Here is a 24,928-nt window from a genome sequence, read left to right as displayed (position 1 = left end):
TTTTTTTTTTTTTTGCATCATCTTCCCAAAGCAGATTTTGCTATAAACACAAAAAGAAAGCTGTCAGCTTTTTTTTTTTTTTTTTTTTTAGACAGAGTTTCACTCTTATTGCCCAGGCTGAAGTGCAATGGCATGATAGGCTCACCGCAACCTCCGCCTCCCGGGTTCAAGCGATTCTCCTGCCTCAGCCTCCCGAGTAGCTAGGATTACAGGCATGAGCCACAACGCCTGGTTAATTTTGTATTTTTAGTAGAGACGAGGTTTCTCCATGTTGGTCAGGCTGGTCTGGAACTCCCGACCTCAGGTGATCTGCCCACCTCGACCTTCCAAAGTGTTGGGATTACAGGCATGAGCCACCGTGCCCAGCCTGCTGTCAGCATTTTTGATGAGCCTGTTCACTCTGGACTCTAATCTTTTCTTCATTAGCTCTTTTACAAACAGTTCATGCTCACCAAAGAACATTTGGAACATAGAACAGGAAGAAAAGTTGCTCACAGTCTACCATCCAAACCCAGTCATTGTCAATATTCCGTGTGTTTCCTTCTAATCTCTTATGGGCGTGAACTTCTGTTTTTCTCCTTTGTAGTCACATTGCTTTTTTTCGTTCCCTGGACAGTCCATGGTCAGCATTTCCATGTTACTGTATAGCCTGGCATTAGTCGTTCAGATGGTGCCATTCTCATTGTAATCTGTCTCTCTCCTACCTGTGTGCTTTGGCAAGTTGTGCTCACCTGAAATTCGCCACCTTCTCTTTTCCAGGGAACCCCAGGAAGTCCTTGTTAGTGGCTGGCAGTGCAGTAGTGAGCAGAGGCCTGAATGTGGATAAGATTGATTGAGTCCAAGGGCCTTCTCGGTGCTTGGAATTAAAAGCCATGACTTTGGAACAGAAAGAGCCTAAGGGAAGTAAGGAGATGGTTTCCTAGAAGGCAGCAGAAAGCAGGGAGAGCCCCGAGTGATGATAGAGGAAACAGACCGAGGATTAGGGAGAAAACATTAGGGAGACGTGTTGATCTGACAAAAAACATTAATTTTAAATGAGACTAGCATAGAAAACAAAGACCAAAAAAAATGACAAAAATAATTGCCAAGGGCATCATAACATTACAACATTAAAAAAACCTACAGGTGAAGAAATACCTTAAAAGCAAACAGGAAAGAGTATAAGGAACAAAATTTCTGGCCTCAGATGTCTTTTTTTTAAAAAAAAAAATAGAGAAGGTCTCACTATGTTGCCCAGGCTGGTCTCAAACTCTTGGGTTCAAGCAATCCTCTCATCTCGGCCTCCCAAGGTGCCGGGATTACGGGCACGAGCCACTGCACCCAGCCTCACATGCCTATTTTAAGTTAGAGAAGTCGTACACATCAAAACTTGGGCAATGGATAATCCTGTTCAAAAGAAGCAGGTAAAGATACAAAGAAAAAAAAAAAGAGAGAGAGAGGCAGGCGCTGGGTGCAGTGGTGCACGCCTGTGATCCCGCACTTTGGAAGACCGAGACAGACGGATAACTGGAGGTCAGGAATTCAAGACCAGCCTGGGCAACATACTGAAACCCCATCTCTGCAAAAAATAAAAAAATTAGCTGAGCACAGTGGTTTTTTCTTTTGGAAAAGGTCTTACTCTGTTGCCCAGGCTGGAGTGCGGTTGTGCGATCATGGCTCTTTGCAGCCTCAACCTCCTGGGCTCAAGCAATCCCACCTCAGCCTCCTGAGTACCTGGGACTGTAGCTGTACACCACCACACTCAGCTAATTTTTAAATTTTTGGTAGAGATAGGGTCTCCTGGTGTTACCTAGGCTGGCCTCTCGAACTCCTGGGCTCAAGCAGTCCTCCCACCTCAGCCTCCCAAAGTGCTGGGATTATAAGCATGAGCCACAATGCCCACCTGGATTCATAAATCTTCACGGTATCTTTATCTTTTTAAATCTGGGCTGTCAGGAAAGTACTCAACTGAGTTACTCTGGCCACACTCACATGGGCTCCTGTTAAACGCATCTCTTAACTCTTTGAGATTTAAAATTATTATGTGTTTAAAATTGTTAAACACATTTTTTTATGTGTAAAATTTTTTTGTTTTAAATAGAAGTAGTAGCATATATCTACAGAAGAAGGATGGGAGAAAAAATTTTTTAATTTTGTTACTAGCCTGTAAAAACATGCTTGGGAGTAACAGCCATTAAATTCTTTCTTTAAATTTTATTTTATTATTATTTTTTTGAGACGGAGTCTCGCTCTGTCGCCCAGGCTGGAGTGTAACGGCGTGATCTCGGCTCACTGCAAGCTCCGCCTCCCGGGTTCACGCCATTCTCCTGCCTCAGCCTCCCGAGTAGCTGGGACTACAGGCGCCCGCCGCCTCGCCCAGCTAGTTTTTTGTATTTTTTAGTAGAGACGGGGTTTCACCGTGTTAGCCAGGATGGTCTCGATCTCCTGACCTCGTGATCCGCCCGTCTCGGCCTCGCAAAGTGCTGGGATTACAGGCTTGAGCCACCGTGCCTGGCCAGAATTACGTTTTTAATAGACCCTTCCAGTTTGCCCTTCAAAGTGACGATGCCCACCAGCAGGGGAAGTAACTCTTTCCCCTACTTACTGCCAACATTTCACACTAAAATATGTAAGATATCTTGATTCAAGTACCAGAGACGCGGGAAAAATGAGATGTAAAATCTGGTCGGTGAAAACTGCTGTCCTCTTGTTTTCATGTGCATGTTAATGATCGGTAGTGAGGTCAGCCCATCTCCTCACATGGTTATTGGCCTTTTGTATTTCCTTTTATGTAAATTGCTTACTCATGTCCTTTGCCCATTTTTATTTTGGGTTGTCTTTTTTTTCTTAATTGACTTGTAGGATCTCTTTAGTTTCATGCTTTGACATAGTCATGGGCAGCATCTTTCAGAATTGTCTCCACTACTGCACATTTCTCTTCAATATACATTTAAAAATTTTGGAATCAGCCAGTTAGCTTCAACAAATACTCCTGTTGAGCTTGATAGTGCTCTGATTGCTACAGATTAATGTGGGGAGAGGTATCATGTATTTTATCAACACCCTTTGTTTGATCTTTCTGAGCCTGATACACCTGCTCCGAATTAATGCTGTTGTTCAGTGATAAAAGTTAAGGTAGTTTATCTTACTGTTGTGTCTCGTGCTCTTTTGAAATAATTGTAGTTTCTCTAAGCATGTTTCTTTCTAAACTCGTGCTGTCTGAACTGTTAGGAAGGAGGGCGGATGGGATGTGCAGTTGCGGGCAGGAAAATTCTATCATCTTTTCTGTGTCTTGTCTTTCTAGCAATTCCCAAAGTGAGACTGGAGACAATCTATATTTGCGGAGTAGATGAGATGAGCACCCAAGATGTCTTTTCCTATTTTAAAGAATATCCTCCAGCTCACATCGAGTGGTTGGATGATACCTCCTGTAAGTACACCGAGTTTTCTGTGAATATGCTTTTGTTGATGATTTTTCAAGAGGTCCTGCCATCAGAGATGATGAATGATTATGGCTCATACTACTTGTTTATGCCTAACTTCTGCTGTTAGTCCAGGAGAGAAAAACTTGTCGAGCAGTGAAGCCCAGCATGCCTTTACCAGTCTGCCAGCCCATACCCCGTAGTCTTCCAAGTCAGCTTAGAGGTGGTGGCCAGGGCTCTAGGAGGTGGGTTACTGGCTTCTGAATCTGCCGTACTCGAGTGAGGCCCCTTTAACACTCACCTTTTCCCAGTAAAGGAGAGGATCCAACTGCATAGACTTGGGGCTGCATTTTCAGAGCCTTGGACTTTGTCGTTGCTGCCTTCTGTACTGTTACTCAGAGGGCTGTGTCTCTGACCTAGAGAGAGACCAGTTTACACACTCGACAGAGTGTCATTCTGAATAGCAGAGTGACCTAGAGCTAAACACTCTCGTAGACCTCTCCTTTCTGCTTGCCTTGAACTGCGTGTTCTAGAATATCACCTGCTTGCCCTAACCCATGAGCTTTCCACCTTGTGGGCCAACTGTAATTTTAACTTGTCTGCTTACTGTAAGTCTGACCTGACCTCTTGTTACTGCTTTGCTGGCTTCTTGTCTTGACTCACGTCTAGTCTGGCTTTCCTTGCTGCCAGCTGGCTGACCTACTAGGTAGCACCCTGGATAGCAGCCTGGTTTTCTTAGCTGCTCTCTCCGGAAGGTGTCTTCACTGAAGGAGAAACATGACTGAGTGAAACATTTTTCTCCTTTTTTCTTTCTGTTTAACTTACACTATCCAAATCAGGAACCGGCAAAGCTTTTTCTGTGAAGGGCTGGAATACAGATATTTGAGGCTTTGTAGGCTTAGCGGTCTCTGTCACACGTACCCAGCTCTGCTGTGGTAGCATGAAAGCAACTATAAATAATACGTAAACTATGAGCCTGGCTGTTTTCCGGTAGAATTTTATTTACACAAACAGGTGGTAGGCCGGGCATGGTAGCTCACTCCTGTAATCCCAGCACTTTGGGCAGATCACTTGAGATCAGAAGTTCAAGACCAGCCTGGCCAACCTGGCAGAACCCCGTCTCTACTAAAAATACAAAAATTAGCCTGATGTGGCAATGCATGCCTATAATCCCAGCTATTCAGGAGGCTGAGGCAGGAGAGTTGCTTGAATCCGGGAGGCAGAGGCAGCAGCGAGCCGAGAAAGTGCCATTGCACTCCAGCCTGGGCAACAGAGTAAGACTTCATTTCAAAAAAAACAAAAAAACAAAAAACAAAAAACAGGTGGTAGATGTATGTAGTTTATTGTATATTAATCATACCTACATAAAGCTGGCACAAATATAAATAAACAACAGGTGGTGGGCTAACTTTTGCTTGAGGGTTATAGTTTACTAACCCTGATCTCAGTCATTAAAACTGTGAAGGCATAGTAGAATTGGAGGGGCTCTCAGAATTACTTAGTTCACCTACCTCGTGTTATTTATCAGAACCTGAGAAACAGAGGAAGGAACATGTTGCCTAAGGCCACGTGGCACATTAGTAACAGAAGTGAGAGCCTCAGACCTTCATTTCCCAAACTGAGATACAGGGGACACAGAAGTTTGAGAAATACTCTTTTAAACAAAGTTAAAGAGGTTTATTTTCTGTGAGACTTCTCAAACCCTTTTCTTGCTAAATTATCTTCCTTAAAGGGGCACATTAAATTAGTTGCTACAAAGCCAACTGGCTGTCATGCCTCCATTCTCCATATCCCAGGGATACCTCCGTCACCCACGTTTTCCAGAGGGAAGGGGGAACATCACTTAGCACGTCCCGACAAGGAACAGCAAAGGGCTTCCTGTAGGGGGCGGTAGTGTAAAGGACAATCCAAACTTATTTGACAGTTATCATCAAGAACTGCTAATACTTGAATATTCAGTATTTAACTACCTGTGTTCTGTCCCAAGTAGTTTTAATATACACAACCCTTTTTCATAGAATACTTATTTTGTGGAACCCAGTTTGGAAATGCAGCTCTAGGCTTATTTCATCAGAGAGGTTTTACTATCCTTTTCTTTCTTTTCCCTTCCCTTTCCTCTCTCTTTTCCCTTTCCCCTTCCTTCTTCCCCCTTCCCCCTTCCCCTTCCCCTTTCCCCTTTCCCCTTTCCCCTTTCCCCCTTCCCTTCCCCCTTTCCTTTTCTTCTCTTTTCTTTTTTTTTATTTTCTTGACAGTCTCACTCTGTTGCCCAGGCTGGAATGCAGTGTCATCATCTTGGCTCACTGCAAGCTCTGCCTTCCAGGTTCATGCCATTCTGCCTCAGCCTCCCGATTAGCTGGGACCACATGCACCTGCCACCATGTCCGGCTAATTTTTTGTATTTGTAGTAGAGGCTGGGTTTCACCATGTTAGCCAGGATGGTCTCCATCTTCTGACCTCATGATCTGCCCGGTTCGGCCTCCCAGAGTGCGCTCGCTCTCACTCTCTCTCTCTCTCTTTTTCTCTTTCTCTCTCTCTCTTTCTTTCTCTTTCTCTTCCTCCCTCCCTCCCTCCCTCCCTCCCTCCCTCTCTGTCTCTCTCTCTTTCTCTCTCTCTTTCTTTCTTTCTTTCTTTCTTTCTTTCTTTCTTTCTTTCTTTCTTTCTTCTTTCTTTCTCTTTCTTTCATCTCTCTCTTTCCCTCCCTCCCTCCCTTCCTTCAGCTTCTCATTTCTTTTGTATTTTTTTTTTTTTTTTTTTTTTAGTAGAGACTGGGTTTCACCGGGTTAGCCAGGATGGTCTCCATCTCCCGACCTCGTGATCCGCCCGTCTCGGCCTCCCAAAGTGCTGGGATTACAGGCTTGAGCCACCGCGCCCGGCCTTCTCATTTCTTTTGAGACAAAGCCTCACCCTGTTACCCAGGCTGGAGTGCAGTGGTGTGACTTCAGCACACTGCAGCCTCAATATCCTGGACTCAATCCATCCTCCCACCTCAGCCTCCCAAGCACCTGGACTACAGGCTCATGCCACCATACCCAGCTAATTTTTCTATTTTTTGTAGAGACAGGGTGTCACTATGTTGCCCAGGATGATCTCCCTTCAAGCAAATCTCCTGCCTTACCCTCCCAAAGTACTGGGATTACAGGCTTGAGTCACCATGCCTGGTCTGTGTTTCTCTTCATTAGTTGGTTTGTATATTTACTGATGATAATCTGTTGCTAGATGGGGCTGTAGTGATGAATGCGACGCGGAATCTACTCTCAAGAAGCTTTTACCATTTGCAAAGCCATGTAATGTCTTATTTTACATTTTATTTTAGGTAATGTAGTTTGGCTGGATGAAATGACAGCCACACGAGCACTTATCAATATGAGCTCCCTGCCTGCCCAGGATAAGATAAGAAGCAGGGATGCCAGTGAGGACAAGTCAGCCGAGAAAAGGAAAAAAGGTAACTGAACACAAAGGAGGGAACTGGGGTCTGAAAGTCCTTCTTTACACGGTCCTGTTGTGGGTCTTTGAGTTTCTGAGCAGAGCTCTATGTAGCATCTCATCACCAAGCATTTCTGAACTAAGCTATGATGCTTTAGATCATCAGGAAATAGGAGAAAATACTGGACTTTTAAAATTATATGAGATAGTTCATCTTGTATCTCATTTTATGAAATATTTTATCTTGTTTCGTCTTGTCCTTCACATTCCATTTTAGACAAGCAGGAGGACAGTTCAGAGGATGATGAAGCTGAAGAAGGAGAGGTTGAAGATGAGAATTCCAGTGATGTGGAGGTTAGTAACAGTGGAAAGACAGGTGGAAAGTTACTGTAAAAAATTGCTTACTGTCTTTTTAATTTAAGCCTTAAAGACTTAGTTGTGTTTTTTTCTCTTTCTTTTTTTTTTTTTTTTTTTTTTTTTTTTGAGACGGAGTCTCGCTCTGTCGCCCAGGCTGGAGTGCAGTGGCCGGATCTCAGCTCACTGCAAGCTCCGCCTCCCGGGTTCACGCCATTCTCCTGCCTCAGCCTCCCGAGTAGCTGGGACTACAGGCGCCCGCCACCTCGCCCGGCTAGTTTTTTGTATTTTTTTTTTTTTTTTTTTGAGACGGAGTCTCGCTCTGTCGCCCAGGCTGGAGTGCAGTGGCCTGATCTCAGCTCACTGCAAGCTCCGCCTCCCGGGTTCACGCCATTCTCCTGCCTCAGCCTCCCGAGTAGCTGGGACTACAGGCGCCCGCCACCTCGCCCGGCTAGTTTTTTGTAGTTTTAGTAGAGACGGGGTTTCACTGTGTTCACCAGGATGGTCTCGATCTCCTGACCTCGTGATCCACCCGTCTCGGCCTCCCAAAGTGCTGGGATTACAGTTTTTTGTATTTTTTAGTAGAGACGGGGTTTCACCGTATTAGCTAGGATGGTCTCGATCTCCTGACCTTGTGATCTGCCTATCTCGGCCTCCCAAAGTGCTGGGATTACAGGCTTGAGCCACCGTGCCCGGCTCTCTAGCTTTCACCGTTAGACCTTCTGAGGGTGCACCAGGCTCTTGTCCTTTAAGTTCGCGTGGATATAACGATTCACCTTGAAATCTCAGAATAGTACTCATGCTTCTACAAAAGAGAAAATAGTTTTATTGAGAAATACTTTGAAGTGTTATCTAATTGGTAAAATGAAGAAACAGCAAGTAATGGCATACTTCCTAATGGATTATGTACTATTGTTAAAAATATTAGCATGTATTCATTTAAAAAATATTTCCTGAGTACCTATTGTATACCGTATTCTAAGTGCTAGGGATATAGCTTCAAGTCAAACAAAGTCCTGGCCCTCTTGGAGCCTGCACTCTAGTGGGGAGTACAGAGGATACACTGATGCACAGATACCTTACACTGTGTCAGGTGGCGATGAGTGCTGTGAAAACTAAAGAGTAGGGGATAGAGAATGATGGAGACTGTTCTTTTAGACAAGGTGGGCAGGGGAAACCTCTGAGTTAGAAATTCTACAGAGGAACTAGTGCTGTAATGCTTGCAAGTATTAAAGGTAGAATGCTTTTCTTGATGGTAGCTTTACTACTGAATAAATATCAAAAGGACTTTAATTTTTATATTAAAAATACTCTTCTTTCTTAAGTTGGACACGTTGTCTCAGGTAGAAGAGGAGTCTTTGTTAAGAAACGATCTTCGTCCAGCTAACAAACTTGCTAAAGGAAACAGGTTATTCATGAGATTTGCTACAAAAGGTAAATATGATATTTGGTATTGTTTCGTATTTTCAATCAAAATGAGTTATTATGGAATGACATCCTTCTTTTTTGGATAGAAGTTAGATCAAGTAATCTCAAAGTTCCTTTTGAACTATAATATTCTGTGCTTATGAAATAATTGTTTGCCACCTGAGTTGGAATTTCTGATTTTAAAAGTGAATATTAACTATTTGTATATTTCTGTGACTTCTGGCTAAAGTGAGTTATTTTCTGTTAAAACTGGTTTGCCCCATATGTTTTCAGCCAGTTACCATCTGAATTATGAAAACTTTAAAATGAAACTTTATTTATTACAGCAACATCCTCCTGAACATTGCCAATGTACCATTCAGTTCTAATTCCCTTCTCATAAGACTGTTTACACACAGTGACTTTTGGTGGGCATTTAAAATGTGTATGTGTATATATGCATACACATATACACATATTGGTTTTTTCAATCATTTGAGAGTTAATTGAAGACAAAAGCCATCACCCCTAAATGTGTTCCAAAGAACAAGAACATTGTCTTATACATAGCACACTTATCAAAATCAAGAAATTTAACATTAATACAGTACTGTTACCTAATCCATAGTCGATATTCAAATTTTGTCAGTTGTTCCAATAATGTCCTTTATATATTCCCCGCCCAGCCCCCAGGTCTAGGATCCATCCAGGACTGAGTGTGTAAGTATGTAATGTTTCCTTAGTCCCCCTTAAGCTGGAACTACTTCTATCCTCCCATGTTTTCCAAGAGTATAGGTTTACTATTGTATAGAATGTCCCTCAGTTTGGGTTTGTCTGATGATTCCTCGTGGTTGAATTTGGGTTGTGCATTTCAGACAGTCGTGCCACAGAAGCAATGTCATGTCATTTCAAGGCATCACGTCAGGAGGCCTGGGATACTTACTCGTCCCAGTCCTAGGGGCGTTCACTTTATTCACTTGGTTAAGATAATCATCACTAGGTTTTTCCACTGTAAAGTTACTATTTTTCCATTTGTAATTTAAAAATTGGTGGGCTGGCCAGATACAGTGGCGCATGCCTGTAATTGCAACACTTTGGGAGGCTGAGGCAGGAGGATCATTTGAGCCCAGGAGTTCGAGACCAGGCTGGGCAACATAGCAAGACCTCATCCCTATTTTTAAAAATTAAAAAATGAATAAAATAAAAAATTGGTGGGCAGATACTTTGAAATCATGTAAATAGCTGTTGCTCATCGGAGCTTCATGCAGTAGCTTTAGTATCTGTTGATGCCTTTCTGACTGTATCATTTCTTTACTAGTAGACAGGTGCTCTACGGAAGAGCTTTCTGTTTTTACGTATTTGTTTGTTTATTTACCTCAGTTTAGAATCCTGGCTTCTTTATTCAGTGGGTTATCATCCAATAATATCAGTATTTTATTTTATTTATTTTTTTGTTTGTTTTGAGATGGAGTCTCGCTCTGTTGCCAGGCCAGAGTGCAGTGGCGCGATCTCAGCTCACTGCAAGCTCCACCTCCCAGGTTCATGCCATTCTCCTGCCTCAGCCTCCCGAGTAGCTGGGACTACAGGCGCCTGCCACCATGCCCAGCTAATTTTTTGTATTTTTAGTAGAGATGGGGTTTCACTGTGTTAGCCAGGGTGGTCTGGATTTCCTGACCTCGTGATCCACCCACCTCGGCCTCCCAAAGTGCTGGGATTATAGGCTTGAGCCACCGCGCCCGGCCTCGATCTCTTGACCTTGTGATCCGCCTGCCTCGGCCTCCCAAAGTGCTGGGATTACAGGTGTGAGCCACCGCGCCCGGCCTGATATCAGTATTTTAATTTACAAATTGTCTTGGATTTGGCCGGTAGAACCCCTTTCTTTCTTTATGGCACAGCAAAACATCTTGCTTTTCCAGACTCATTTTGCATCTTACCTGCTCCACATGTGGAATCAGCCATTTCTCCAAGGAGCTGGTGGGCATGGTTTGAGGGGTTTGGGGGTTGGGGGCTCTACATGCTGGTTTGTGTTGTCACGTTTACCTGCAGCACTGGATATATTTACAGTGGTGTTTGTTCTTTACAGTCAGAGTGTCCAAGAACTGTAGAAGGCCTTTGTATTACTGCTTTGGACAAAAATTTATGATGACTGACCACCTTTCTTTCCTGTTAACTGACATTTCAACTTGACATATGTGATCTTTACCACATTTACTCATTTAAGTGGCTGTTTGAGTACATTCTACATGTACAGTACTATGCTGTTTTTTTAAGCCATTCTGAGGAACACAATAAGCTGGAAAAAATGATTTACCAAATACATGGAATTGTATATAGTCTGTTTCCTTAATCCTGATTCTGTGTTGTTGGCATGTTATTCCAAAGTGAATATCATCTTTCATGGGGTGGCAAAAATGCCACCATTTTGAGAAAGCCTTTTTGATTCCTGAGTACCTGTAATGACCTAAAGCTCTTTTATGCCTCTTGGAACCTTGTATCTTGTATTGTTTATTTTTGTTTTCTCCATTAAGTCATTTGGCTCCAAAACAGCAGTTTTAACCTTGTTCATCTCTGTATTTTGCTTTGTCCCCTCTACACTGCATTGCTGTAGTGGGCACTCAGAGTGTGAATGTTGGTAGTGGATTTTTACTTTTTGTTGGCAATTTGCGCTGATCTGATTCCAGCTATGGAAAACATTTAAAAAAAAATTCAACATTGTCTTCGTACTCTCGGGAAATCCTAGGTGATTATTGTCATTCATTTGTAGATGACAAAAAGGAGCTTGGAGCAGCCAGAAGAAGTCAGTATTACATGAAATATGGGAATCCAAATTACGGAGGCATGAAAGGAATTCTTAGCAATTCATGGTAAGCCCAAAACCGTCAAATGCAATAGTATTTAAGTTTTTCTTAATCCTTCAGTTGGCATTCTGTGGTGAAATGTCTAAACCCTGTGTAGACTGGGAGGAAGACAAGAGGGAAGAATTCAAGATTCTTAAATGTGGTAAATGATGGGGAATGCTGAGTTTTAGTTAGTTACATTTAAAATATCTGTGTTAGTACCTAACATTGTGTCAACATGTAGTTGAAATGAATTAGTGAGGCCGGACGCGGTGGCTCATGCCTGTAATCCCAGCACTTTGGGAGGACGAGGCGAGCAGATCACCTGAGGTTAGGAGTTTGAGACCAGCCTGGCCAACATGGTGAAACCCCATCTCTACTAAAAATACAAAAATTAGTCTTGCATGGTAGTGGGCGCCTGTAATGCCACCTACTCAGGAGGCTGAGGCAGGAGAATTGCTTGAACCCAAGAGGCGAAGGTTGCAGTGATCTGAGACGGTGCCTTTGCACTTCAGCCTGTGAGACAGATCAAGACTCCATCACAAAAAAAAAAAAAAAAAAAAAAGAAATAGTGGATTTCAAGGTCCTTCCTATTAGTTTTTGATTGTGTGCTTATTTTGGCATTCTTGCAGGAAGCGAAGATATCATTCCCGTCGTATTCAGCGGGACGTGATCAAGAAGAGAGCCCTGATTGGGGATGACGTTGGCTTGACGTCGTATAAACATCGGCATTCTGGTAGTTGCCTGCTCAGCTCTTGGGTAGACACATGTTTGGCTCCTGAAATCATATTTTTATTCTTAATGCAATCTTTTAAGGTTCCAAACTTTATCATCCTCTCTTCCTTGCCCTCACCCTCTGCCAACATATAGGAAAGTAAGTCAAGTCACAATTAATTTTAAGTTGCCCAAAGAGGTCAAATGATTTTGTAAAAGCTGTTCTATCAAAAAAGGCAAAATGTGACATAGGAAAAATTAAAACATAACTTTCCTTAAGATCCTAATTTTTCTACTATTAATATCAGCAGCTGCATGAAAACAATTTTTTTTTTTTAAGATGGAGTCTCGCTCTGTCTCCCAGGCTGGAGTGCAGTGGCTTGATCTCGGCTCACTGCAGCCTCTACCTCCTGGATTCAAGCAGTTCTCCTGCCTTAGCCTCCCGAGTAGCTGGGACTACAGGCACGCGCCACCATGCCCAGCTAACTTTTGTATTTTTAGTAGAGACGGGCGTTTCACCATGTTGGCCAGGCTGGCCTTGAACTCCTGACCTTGTGTTCCACCCACTTCGGCCTCCCAAAGTGCTGGGATTACAGGCGTGAGCCACCGTGCCTGGCCAAAAACAATTTTTAAAATTATTCTATCAGATGAACTGATTGTATTGTTCTTTTTCTGTATTAAAAATAGGCTGCTGTGTTGAGTGCTTTGTGCGTGTTGGTTTGTGCATGTGAATGCCTCAGAAAAGTGGGATATCATGACCTGGGTTTCTTTCTCCTTTTTTTGGTGCTTATTGTAAAAGAACCATTTTATTTATATTTTATAAAGAATTATTCTTGTTTTGAGCCTAATCTGTGGAATCTTCTACATGCCTAATAGAACTAGCCAAGTCAGCATACAAAATAACATACACACACATTTATCATTGCAATGGGGACAGAAAGGGATGAAGTCTAGACATTTTATTTAATGTGTATATACAAAATTGTGTATTTGAGATCTACATGTTAATAATACACATAGTCTGGGAACAGTGGCTCACACCTGTAATCCCAGCACTTTGGGAGGCCAAGGCAGGAGGATCAGTTGAAACCAGGAGTTCGAAACCAGCCTGGGCAACATAGTGAGACCTTGTCTTTACAAAAAATTAAAAAATTAGCCAGACCAGGCATGATGGCACATGCCTGTGGTCCCAGCTACCTGGGAGGCTGAGATTGCCTGAGCCTGGGAGGTCAAGGCTGTAGTGAGCCAAGATTGTGCCACTGTATTCCAACCTGGGTGACAGAGCAAGACCTTGTCTCAAAATAATAATAATAACACATATACTTTTCTGTTACACAGTTACACTTTTCCAATTTTAGTTACTTTAAAATATTTTCATCATACACTTTTTATTTCCATATTAAGGAAATTAAAAAGCAAATTGCCCCTATTTCTAGTACCCTGTATGATGACTAATTTCATCTTACATTTTTCCCATGTGTGTATTTTCATAATAAGTAGTATAACTCTTGTGAACATATACTTTATATTCTACTTCTTTCGTTTATCGTATTTTTCCATTTTCATTATTCATGGTGCTTATGTTCTCTAAAGTCACTGTGAATGCTGAATTAGCAAATACTGAATGCACATAGCCTCTGGTCACATCATTTTTGTCAGTTGATAATATGTAACCTTGTTTTACATATGTTTCTCTTTAAAGACACCTTATTTAAGATACATTGTTGATTTGTTAACGTTGAGTTCACGGCCAATAGCCCTATAACTCATGCCTGAACACACCTTACCTGACATGGTATTTTTCCACAAGGCACATCAGTGCCCTCTCGCATCTTGGAACACTAGGCAGCACTTCAGCGCAACACTCAGGGCCATTTTAAGCAGTGACATCAGCAGCAGGCACACAAGTGTGAAAAATGCGGCACTCGTCAGTCGGACTGAAACAGACGCTTGTTTACAGCATGAGATGAAACAGGAAGGCAGAGTGTTGCTTTGTTTGACCTCTGCTGGGAGTGTGTGTGCCTGGTGACTCAGATTTTTTTGCCACACTGTGCGTGCCAGCAAATGACCATGGAAGCATTGCAAGTATTCATTTTGGAGTTACAAATAAATTTGGCAAATTTGCAAATACAAAATTTGTGAATAACAAGGGTCAGTTGTGTTTTAAATGACTTTGTGGTATTTGATTAGGCTGCTGCGTCATACTTTACCTAGCCATCCTCCTGTTGCAGTATCAGAGTAATGTCCGTTCGGCACTGTTATAGATAGTGCTCCAATAAAATGTCAGGGGTGGGAACCCCACCTTTTAAAAAGGTCACCAATGTAGAGTGGAAAATCATACTTATTAATTTTAGTGCTTTTCCTAATGTTTTCTGGTTTAATTTCTTCAGGGCTAGTGAATGTTCCCGAGGAACCCATTGAAGAGGAGGAAGAGGAGGAGGAGGAAGAGGAGGAAGAAGACCAGGACATGGATGCAGATGACAGAGTGGTGGTAGAGTACCACGAGGAGCTCCCGGCTCTCAAGCCGCCCCGGGAGCGGAGTGCGTCTAGACGATCCAGTGCCAGCAGCTCAGACTCAGATGAAATGGACTATGATCTAGAACTGAAAATGATTTCCACCCCTTCACCAAAGAAAAGCATGAAAATGACTATGTATGCTGATGAAGTGGAGTCTCAGTTGAAAAGTATTAGGTAAAACTTTGTTTTATCAATGCTAGCTTTAAATTTGATTTTAAATTATAACTTCTTAATTCCTCCTAATTTTATATCTTTTATCTATTCTGATTTCAGTCCCTTGTAGGAGTTTAATAAACGCCTCCAATATTTCCTCTGTACAAGCAGTGAGTCTTGTTATGAAAACAACAGACAACCTAGACAGTGACAATCATCTGTATTCCCACTCTTTCCCCACAGTAACTACTGTTAGCAATTTGGCGAATGACCTTTCAGCTATTTGTGTGTGTGTGTGTGTGTGTGTATATGGCACATGGAAAAACTATAGATGTATTTGTATAAAAGTGTATTTTTTATAAAAATGAGGTTATGCTATTTATAGTTTTGCATTGTGCATTTTTCACTTAACATATTGTAGACATTATTTTTTTCAAGTGTATGTAGTCTGTTGTTTGAAAGTATTATGATTTATTTAACCAATTACTTTTTGATGGACTTTAAGTTTCTATTTTCTTACAATTGCACTAACTAAATAAATTCCTCAAAGTCTAGTTATTACACAAACAATATACGTGTTTAAAAAGATGGTAAGTATTGCTTTATTTTTTTCCAGAAGGGTTTTTTTTTTCCTTTTTTTTTTTTGAAACAAGTCTCGTTCTGTCACCCAGGCTGGAGTGCAGTGGTGCCATCTCGGCTCACTGCAAGCTCCGCCTCCTGAGTTCACACCATTCTCCTGCCTCAGCCTCCCCAGTAGCTAGGACTACAGGCGCCCACCCCCACGCCTGGCTAATTTTTTGTATTTTTAGTAGAGATGAGGTTTCACCGTGTTAGCCAGGATGGTCTCGATCTCCTGACCTCGTGATCCACCCGCCTTGGCCTCCCAAAGTGCTGGGATTACAGGCATGAGCCACCGCGCCTGGCCTGTTCACTTTTTTTTGTTTTGAGACAGAGTTTGGCTCTGTCGCCCAGGCTGGAGTGCAGTGGCACAATCTGGGCTCACTGCAAGCTCCGCCTCCCAGGTTCACGCCATTCTCCTGCCTCAGCCTCCCGTGTAGCTGGGACTACAGGCGCCCGCCACCACGCCCAGCTAATTTTTTGTATTTTTAGTAGAGACGGGGTTTCACCGTGTTAGCCAGGATGGTCTCGATCTCCTGACCTCGTGATCCACCTGTCTCGGCCTCCCAAAGTGCTGGGATTACAGGCATGAGCCACTGCGCCAGGCCCCACATTCTCATTTTTAGTTTTCAGAGAACTTTCTGGTAGAGAATGCTGCTGGAACGGTGCTGGCACCTAGCATGGTATCATATCTCTTTAGAAGAGAAGTCTGCCCTTTAAAGAGAGAGACTGTAGACTATACCGTGTGTTGACTACAGCCAAATCACAGCATGTGTGAGCGGAAGCCCCAATCCCTTTGTAGGCCTCTACTTAACATTTGTCCCGGAAGAGGGGGATTGTAGTTACGTGCTCTGTGATAGCACATACACGTGTGGAAACCACCTTCGAAAACCTGCTTACTCGGACCAGTCTCTTTAGAGCGGGCAGATCATGGTTTCCATAAGCAAATAATTATAAGTTTATGGATTTGTAAGTGAATGTTGGCCATATTAGACTGGATTTCTTAAATTGTTTCCTCCAAAGTATGAGATTGTTGTTTGGGCCTTGTCTCACAGTTGAAGTTGGTTAACTGTGCCCCATCCTACCCCCTTTTTAAAGGAACTCCATGAGGGCAGATAGTGTATCTTCAAGCAATATCAAAAACCGAATTGGTAACAAATTACCACCTGAGAAATTTGCAGATGTCCGACATCTACTAGATGAGAAGCGTCAGCACTCCCGTCCGCGGCCACCAGTCAGCAGTACTAAATCAGGTACTGTTCTTCTCTTGGATTCCTGGCTGGATTCTGAGCTCCAGAAAGCAGACTGGGGCAGAGATAGGTCCCTGAGTAAAACATGCAATCTGTGAACTGATGTAGCTGTCCTGGTTCATCACGTCTAAATTGTGGGCTAGGTGTTGGAAATTTAGGAGATGAAAAATAATCAGACTTCTGAAAAACTAGCTTTAAATATTTTCATTCCAAATAATTAGTTATTCCTTGGTATCTCTGGGGGATTGCTTCTAGGACCCCCTCCCCACTCCCCTACAGATACCAAAATCTGCAGATACCAAAATCCATTGATGCTTAAGTCCCTCATATAAAGTGACATATTATCTGCATATAACCTACACACATCTTCTCATATACTTTAAGTCATCTCTAGATTATTTATAATACCTAATACAGTATAAATTCTTATCCTGTATTTTGTAAAATTTGTATTATTTTTTGCTGTACTGTTATGTTTTATTTTTTTCCCCCAAATGTATTCAATCAGCAGTTGGTTGAATCTATAGATGTGGAACCCATGGATGAGGAGGGCCGACCATATTTGACTCTATGACACTGGTATACTTTATATCCAGGAATAATAGAAATTAAGTTGGGTGGTTGTCTGAATGGTTAAGAGTTTGAACTAGATCATTTGTATGTTCAAACACTGATTCCGCAGGTCTTCAGCCGTATCTGCTATGTGCCAGACCCTGGGCTAGGTGCTAGGAATGTCAGAAGCCTTTGGAGGAGACGCAGAGCCACCATAGATCTACTAGGGAAATTGCGAAAGGTTTCTCAGTGAAAGTAGCGTTAGAGCCAGGCTTTGGGGAGGGTAGGATCTCTGTTGGCAAACCTGATTTTTTTTTACGTGGGAGGTAACCTGATCTTATATCTGTTTTAGAAAGATAACTTGAGGGTGCAGTGGGGTGGGGTAGAGAGTTAAAAAAGTAACGAGCCTGAACTAGGTCGGTGGAGACAGAATGGATAAAGAACAGGAAGTCTTGTGAAGGAAGACTCAGTGCTAGGAAGCGTTGGAGGAAAGGAGCTCAGGCCTCAGTGACCGGAGAGAACAGGGTGCTGCTCTCCGAGAGAAGCTAAAGTGAGAGGAGGCCTCGGCACAGGGCCTTGCCAATGAGTGTGTTTCTGTTGTTGCTGTCGTTGTGAGAGGGAACCCCAGAGGACAGGCAGATTTCTGGGGGGATTGAGGGATCCTTTGCTTTTTCCAGTCTCTTTGTATTTACTGGGTAAATGTAATACGTTTATTGGAAACTACTTATATGTTCAAAGATTGTGCCTTCCGCTTTCCGGGAGCTCACGGGATTTTTTGTTTGCTGAAACTTTTGTAAATTATTTAGTCTGCTTGATTCTGCTTTAAAAAAAAAATGGTTGTTTCTTCAGAAATTTAGTTCTGGAGCAGTCAGTTGAGGTTTTTTCCTCTGACAGCCCCTATGTCCGAATTTTCCTAGGGATATCCATACTGACTACAAAGGAAGACTACGTAGCAGCCTGATTGTCAGGTCCTGTGTCCTCACTTGGGGGGCAGGGCAGGGGTTAGTGCCAGATCCTGTAGAGGTCTCAGGCGGCTGGTTCTGAGCATAAAGCACACACATGGTCACTGGTGCAATTCTTCTCTTTTTTCAGATATACGCCAGCGATTAGGAAAAAGACCATATTCTCCGGAAAAGGCTTTTAGTAGTAACCCAGTCGTTCGGAGAGAGCCCTCTTCTGATGTGCATAGTAGGCTCGGTGTTCCCAGGCAAGATATTAAAGGCCTCTACGCCGATACTCGGGAGAAGAAATCAGGTTGGTAACACTTAAAACCGATGGGAATGGGGATTCAGTGAGAGCAGAGGACAATGGGTGTATTGGAGCAGACGGCAAGAAACAGCCCATGACAAACATAAGTGATTATTCCTTTTCCATTATAGTTATCATCAGTATCAGCATCAGCATCATCTCAACAGTAAGGAATGCTTAGAACATAGGAAAAAATAGCACACTCCTGGTTCTTTCTGCTTGGCACACATCTTTTTAGTTTCATGTGAGCTATTCTGGTCTTTGTCCACATACAAGTCCTACTTTTTTCACATAGCATTTTATCGTAGTTGTTTGCCACATTTTATAAACTTTATAAATAAAACTTTTAGGCCCAGCACGGTGGCTCACACCTGTAATCCCAGCACTTTGGGAGGCCGAGACCAGCCTAACCAACATGGCGAAACCCTGTCTCTACTAAAAACATAAAACTTGGCCGGGCGCGGTGGCTCAAGCCTGTAATCCCAGCACTTTGGGAGGCCGAGACGGGCGGATCACGAGGTCAGGAGATCGAGACCATCCTGGCTAACACGGTGAAACCCCGTCTCTACTAAAAATACAAAAAACTAGCCGGGCGCGGTGGCGGGTGCCTGTAGTCCCAGCTACTCGGGAGGCTGAGGCAGGAGAATGGCGTAAACCCGGGAGGTGGAGCTTGCAGTGAGCTGAGATCCGGCCACTGCACTCCAGCCTGGGTGACAGAGCAAGACTCCGTCTCAAAAAAAAAAAAAACAAAAAAAACAAAAAAAAACACAAAACTTAGCCGGGCGTGGTGGTGGGTGCCAGCACCACCGCACTTCAGCCTGGGCAACAGAGCAAGACCTTGTCTCGAAAACAAAAACAAAAACAACTTTTAATTGCCTTATAATGTGGCTATCCACCAAATTCTAAACACATATTTCTCTGTTGTTCAATTTTCATGAAATATATTTCAAAAAGTAATGGATGGTGGGCAGAATTTCTGAAATGTTACAGTATAGTAGGCCCATCGATTTGTAGAATGTTGAAGCTGGAAAGGAGCTGGGAATGGCCTACTCCTGGCAGAATGGATTGGCACACCGGGTGGTATCTCAGCAGGGAAGGGCAGGAGTAGGAAGAAACAGCCTCTCAGGTGATTCTGATGTGCCTGGTGACAGGGAGGGACCTGACCTGTCCCCCACGGTGAGAATCCCCTGCTGGGTCCAGACCCTTCTGTTTGCAGGCCAGGGGCTGCGGCCCAGGAAATGAGATTTTACCTACCCAAAGCTGCACTGTGATGGCGTTTCCTGCACAGCAGGTGTTGGCAGTGCCACTGCCCCCTCAGTACCACCCTGGTTCTTAGTGCTGACTGTGAAAGTGAAATGCCATCTCATCCAAACAGGTAATTTATGGACTCGCCTAGGATCTGCACCCAAGACCAAAGAAAAGAATACGAAGAAAGTGGATCACAGGGCACCTGGCGCTGAGGAAGACGACTCCGAGCTGCAAAGGGCGTGGGGGGCTCTGATTAAGGAGAAAGAGCAGTCTCGCCAAAAGAAGAGCCGGTTAGATAACTTACCATCTCTCCAGATTGAAGTTAGTCGGGAAAGCAGCTCTGGTTCAGAGGCAGAGTCCTGATGCCCCTGGGGCCTATGGCAACTGCCCTAAAACCTGACCTTCTTGCACAGGGTGGGGCGCGCAGTAGGAACCTCCCCCGCAGGAGCTGGCGCCCTCTCGCTCCTGCTCACACAGTCACCCTCTCAGCTCTTGCTACTTCGGCAAGACGTCTTAAGAATGGGACACATTTTCAAGGGCGTCTCTATCTTTCGCTGCAGAGTTGTAGTTCTGGGCCCTCGATTCCTTTCCCATCACCCCACAGGCTTTACCCTTTGAGAAAAAGGCAGCCCTCCAGATTTTGTAGACATTTTTCTTAATATTTTTAACATTGTGTCTTTTAAAAGAAATGTTTTACACAGTTCATCCAAAGAGCAGAGAACTGAACTTCTCACTATTGCCTTGGCCCTGACAGCTGTTACCAGCACCCTTTTCCCAAGAAAAGTCAATTCCCAGGTGCTTATTGGACATCCTTCGAGGGGGAAGAGGAGGGAAGCGGCCAGCTCACCCTTCCGGGACCCTAGTGTGGGGGCGAATCTCACCGACCTGACCTCAGAGGTGCACCAGTGCCGCCCAGGTAGATAAGAGCTGCAGCATTGACTGTGCTTCCGTTCTTCCCTCGGGGATTGCTCATGTCATGGGCCTCTTACTTGCTGTCAGCTTGATGTGAAGATCAAGTTCAGTGCTGTGGGATTTTTAGGAACAAAAAACTGTGACGTCTGGAATTGGGGTTGATTTTTGTGCTGGGGGTGGGATTATGGGTTAATGTTAAAGAATTTTTAAGTCTGTATTATGTTTAAAACACAAATGATTTGAAAGTTTAAATTTTTAATTTTTATATGTGGAAGTTCTTCCTGTTGGCTAAAGGGGAAGCTTGAGTGGTGTCTTCTTTTGTGCTGTTAAATATATATTCTATTCTTTGGAAGAAGGCAGAGAGAGGAGTATTATTATTTTTAAATGCTTCTAGTTGTATAGCCTGTCTGTTGTACATAGAGCTCAGCTTGCTTTTTGGCTCCAGTAGGAAAAAAATCCATCCATCTGAGATGGATCCTGTTGTTTATTATCACTCTAGAAGTTGATACATTGATATTTATTCTTTCTGTCCCCAAGTTGTGGCACCTGAAGACATCCTAAAACTTGGCAGAAAAGATAATAGTTATGAAAATTTTAGTTCATTTATTTTTAAGCTCCTTTCAGATTATTTTACCATTAGGAGGAGGTAGATTGTTTCTTCTTGCTGTCTGATTTTTGTTTTGTAGTATTTAATTTTGTATTCCTCTGCAGTTTTGAGAAACAGTGTTTCGCTTCGGTTTGCTGGAACATGAGAGTTAGAGCTGGTCGTAAGCCGTGGGCCTTTTTGCGATGTCACAACTCTTCACCTGCCTGGGCTGTTCCGCACACAGTGCAGCCTGGATCCTGGCGATCTGTACTTGTGGCCGAGCTAATGGTCGCATTGATAGTTGATTACACTGTGGCACGAATGAATGCAGAACACTGTTATTAATAAAGGAAGTAAAAGGGCTGCAAGATTTGAGAGCTGCAACAAAAACTGTATTGTCCCATATTTTGTTGATTAACCTGCTTTTTCTCCCTCCCTTTAGAGTATTAGAGCATATAACTGTGATATATTTCAGCTTCCTAATAGGATTCTAGGAGAGAGATGGTTCTGGTTTCTCCGCCAGTTGAGACTTAAGGCATCTGAGATTCCTCAGCTTTCCTTTCCCTGTGAAGCACACGGCTGAGAGCCAGGTTCTTAAGAAGGGTCAGGGGTTGGGGAGTTGGTAGAGTGAGAAGTGCGGGGGTCTGAGAATCAGAGACCTGGATGCCAACCCCTGGCTCTGTGCTATGGACCTGGGCCTCAGTTTTCCCATCTAGCAGTTGAGTGAGCTGGTACCAGAATTCCTGGCTTTGTTGGTGCGTCTCAGTGGCGGTTTATTCTTCCCAAGCTGTGATGGCGGTGGGCTGGCCTGCGTGAATTTCTATTGCAGGTGGCTGGAGGAAGCGCCGAGGAGACAACTGAGAGCGAGCATGAGGTGTGGACAGGGGCTTTTCCCATCCCAGCAGTCTCTGCAATGGGGCAGAGATGTCTTGTGGTCAGGGTCCCAGCTGGCATGGCCTCTGCAGGGTTTAGAATATGCCCCTTCACAGACTTTGCTTTTGGTTTTCCACCAGCAGCTCAGGCCCATTTGTTCCATGGCCTTTCAGCACTCACCAGTCTCTTGCTGGAGATCAGCAAAGACATTCTGGAAGGAGGTGGTGTGCAGTCAAAACTGGGTCTTTGATCTAACCAAGAAAAATACACACTTGAGTAGCCTCCAGTTTTCACAGACACACAGAGAGAACCCGGAAAGGCAGGTTTGACGATTTTACTTCTCGGAGTTACTGGCCTTATTAGCCTCTCTAACCCTTCAGCCCACTCTCAGTCACTCAGATCTTGCAACATCTTGAGTGTGTCCTGAATGACGAGGCCTTTTCTTTGGCGTTTCGGAGTGAGAATGGATAGTCAGGACAGGCCTCTGGCAGGCAGCTGGGCGTGCTTTTACCCTGGACGCTCCCCACACATGTGGGCACAGGGCTACCCACTTTGTGTATCCCTGTTAGTCTCATAGGTAGGAGATTTTAAATCCATGTTTGCTGCTTGATGGTAATTGCAGATACCTCATTTGTTTCCCACTCTCCTCTCTGGAGAGTTACCAGGTACCCAGGAGAACTTGTGGCGTCCACCGCAGGATGGAGTCTCCTTCTCTGGCCCCCTTGTAGTCTGATCCTGTGAACCCCTCCCCGTACTTCAGCCACTGTCCTTTCCAGCTGCACTTGTACAGCAGCCTCTTCACTGGTCTCTGCCCTTTCTCCGTTCTGCACACCGCAGCCGGGACGAACCTTTGTTGTTGTTACCAGCTTAATTAAGATAAAATTTGCATACAGTTCAGCCATTAAAAGTGTACACTTCAGTCGCTTTCAGTATATTTACAGAGTTGTGCACCAGCACTGCTATCAATTGTAAAACATTTTTATCACCCAGAGAAACCCTGAGCCCATTAGCAGCGCTCCCTATTCCGTCTTCCCTCTTAGCCTCTGGCCACCACTGATCTTCCTTCTCTCTCTCTGGATTTGCCTGTTCTGGACAGTTCGTATAAATGGGATCATATACTATGTGTCTATTTGTGACTGGCTTCTTCACATATTTTTGGGGTTCACCCCTGTCACATAGCATGTATCAGTATTTCGTTTTCAAAAATTAACGAATAATAGTCCATTTTATGGGTACGCCACTTTTTTTTTAATCCACTTACTGGTTAATGGGCATTTGAGTTTCTACTTTTGGGATATATATATTATATATACATATATATATTTTTATTTTTTTATTTATTTTTGAGACAGAGTTTCGCTCTTGTTGCCCAGGCTGTAATGCATAATCTCAGCTCACTGCAACCTCCGCCTCCGGGGTTCAAGCGATTCTCCTGCCTCAGCCTCCAGAGTGGCTGGGATTACAGGCACGTGCCACCACGCCTGGCTAATTTTTTGTATTTTTAGTAGAGACGGGGTTTCACCATGTTGGTCAGGCTGGTCTTGAACTCCTGACCTCAGGTGATCCGCCTACCTCGTCCTCCCAAAGTGCTGGGATTACAGGTGTGAGCCCCCGCACCTGGCCCTACTTTTTGGCTATGATGAATAATGTTGCTGTGAACATTCCCATACAAGTTTTTGCATGGACAGGTGTTTTCATGACTCTTGGGTTTATGCCTAGGAGTGGAGTGGCTGGGTCCTGATCACCTTTAACCTTTGGAGGAGGCGCCAGGAGGCTTTTCCAGGCAGTGGCGTCATTTTCCATTGTCCATTCCCACCAGCAGTGTGTGAGGACTCCAGTTTCTCCACATGTCCACCAACACTCACTGTTTTCTGGTGTGAAGTGGTACCTCATTGTAGTTTTTTATTTTTATTTTTTCTTTTTAAAATACATTTTGTACAGATGGGGTCTCATTATGTTGCCCAGGCTGGTCTCACGCTGGTGGCCTCGAGTGATCCTCCTGCCTCGCCCTCCCAAAGTGCTGGGATTACAGGCATGAGCCACCACGCCTGGCCCTCATTGTGGTTTTTTATTTGTATTTCCCTAGTGACTGATGATGTTGGGCACCTTTTCACATGCTTCAGGATGAACTTTCTTAAATATAAATCTGCTTCGATTATTCTTCTGCGTGAAACTTTTCCAAAGCTTCACTATTGCACTGAGAAGAAATTCCACACTCCCGACCGCATGAGCCCAGGAATTCAAGGCTGCAGTGAGCTATGATTAAGCCACTGCACTCCAGCCTGGGCAGCAGAGCAAGACCTGTCTCAAAAAATACGTACACACATCAATTCCACCCTTTTTGATAGCTTTTTATAAGGCTCGCCAAGGTCTGTCCTCTGGCAGTGTCCCTGGCCTGTTCTCCCCATCTCCCCTGCCCTCTGCTCACCAGTTCCCTGAATGCATCTCGATCTCACTAGCCCTCCAGACTGTGCACAGAACTGTTTCTACCTCCAGCGAAATACTTCCCCCCAGGCTTCTCCCCCTCCCGCCTCAATGTTCCCCTCACCAACTTAGGGTCTTAGGGCCCCTCCTAGGAGGCAATCCCCAGCTTCCAGAGCCAGGGTCTAGGCTCCTTCTCTGTGTCCCATGGCGCTGCCGCAGAAGAGTCTTGGCTCTCTCCAGGATTCAGTTCTAAGGTCAGTGTCTAAGGTGAAAATGGAGGGTAACTGAAATTCCTCTTAGAAATCTAAGGAAGGTGCCATGTTGAAGACCAACATCTCGAGGTCCCATGTAGTCATTTCTTGCCCATGTGGGAACAGATTACTGTTTGGATGAGTACCAGGTGAAGTGACT

The 24,928-nt window shown here is 43.9% G+C and overlaps 1 protein-coding gene across 5 annotated transcripts in view; it reads left to right on the top strand.

The window, feature by feature from the left end:
• The window catches only part of NCBP3 (nuclear cap binding subunit 3), a 43,847-nt gene that overhangs the window by 12,031 nt on the left and 6,888 nt on the right, over nucleotides 1–24,928 (top strand). The window contains exons 4-15 of one of the 5 annotated variants that reach the window (XR_010582222.2): nucleotides 3,284–3,409; nucleotides 6,715–6,843; nucleotides 7,102–7,178; nucleotides 8,504–8,612; nucleotides 11,350–11,449; nucleotides 12,055–12,158; nucleotides 14,527–14,827; nucleotides 16,523–16,677; nucleotides 18,319–18,480; nucleotides 19,850–20,012; nucleotides 20,477–20,638; nucleotides 22,750–23,000. Coding sequence is in view for 2 of the 5 variants with exons in the window: in XM_005582533.5 (XP_005582590.1) it covers nucleotides 3,284–3,409; nucleotides 6,715–6,843; nucleotides 7,102–7,178; nucleotides 8,504–8,612; nucleotides 11,350–11,449; nucleotides 12,055–12,158; nucleotides 14,527–14,827; nucleotides 16,523–16,677; nucleotides 18,319–18,480; nucleotides 19,850–20,012; nucleotides 20,477–20,585 (1,535 nt within the window). In the remaining 3 variants the exon portion in view is untranslated. Of the gene's footprint in view, nucleotides 1–3,283; nucleotides 3,410–6,714; nucleotides 6,844–7,101; nucleotides 7,179–8,503; nucleotides 8,613–11,349; nucleotides 11,450–12,054; nucleotides 12,159–14,526; nucleotides 14,828–16,522; nucleotides 16,678–18,318; nucleotides 18,481–19,849; nucleotides 20,013–20,476; nucleotides 21,611–22,749; nucleotides 23,001–24,928 lie in introns of those variants that run through there. The other 4 variants (XR_010582220.2, XR_010582221.2, XM_005582533.5 and 1 more) reach the window with 4 other exon arrangements.

Source organism: Macaca fascicularis, chromosome 16 (assembly GCF_037993035.2).
Source record: "Macaca fascicularis isolate 582-1 chromosome 16, T2T-MFA8v1.1".
Taxonomy (NCBI): domain Eukaryota; kingdom Metazoa; phylum Chordata; class Mammalia; order Primates; family Cercopithecidae; genus Macaca; species Macaca fascicularis.
The sequence above is the reverse complement of the archived record's forward strand: the minus strand, read 5'-3'. Positions and strand labels throughout refer to the sequence as shown.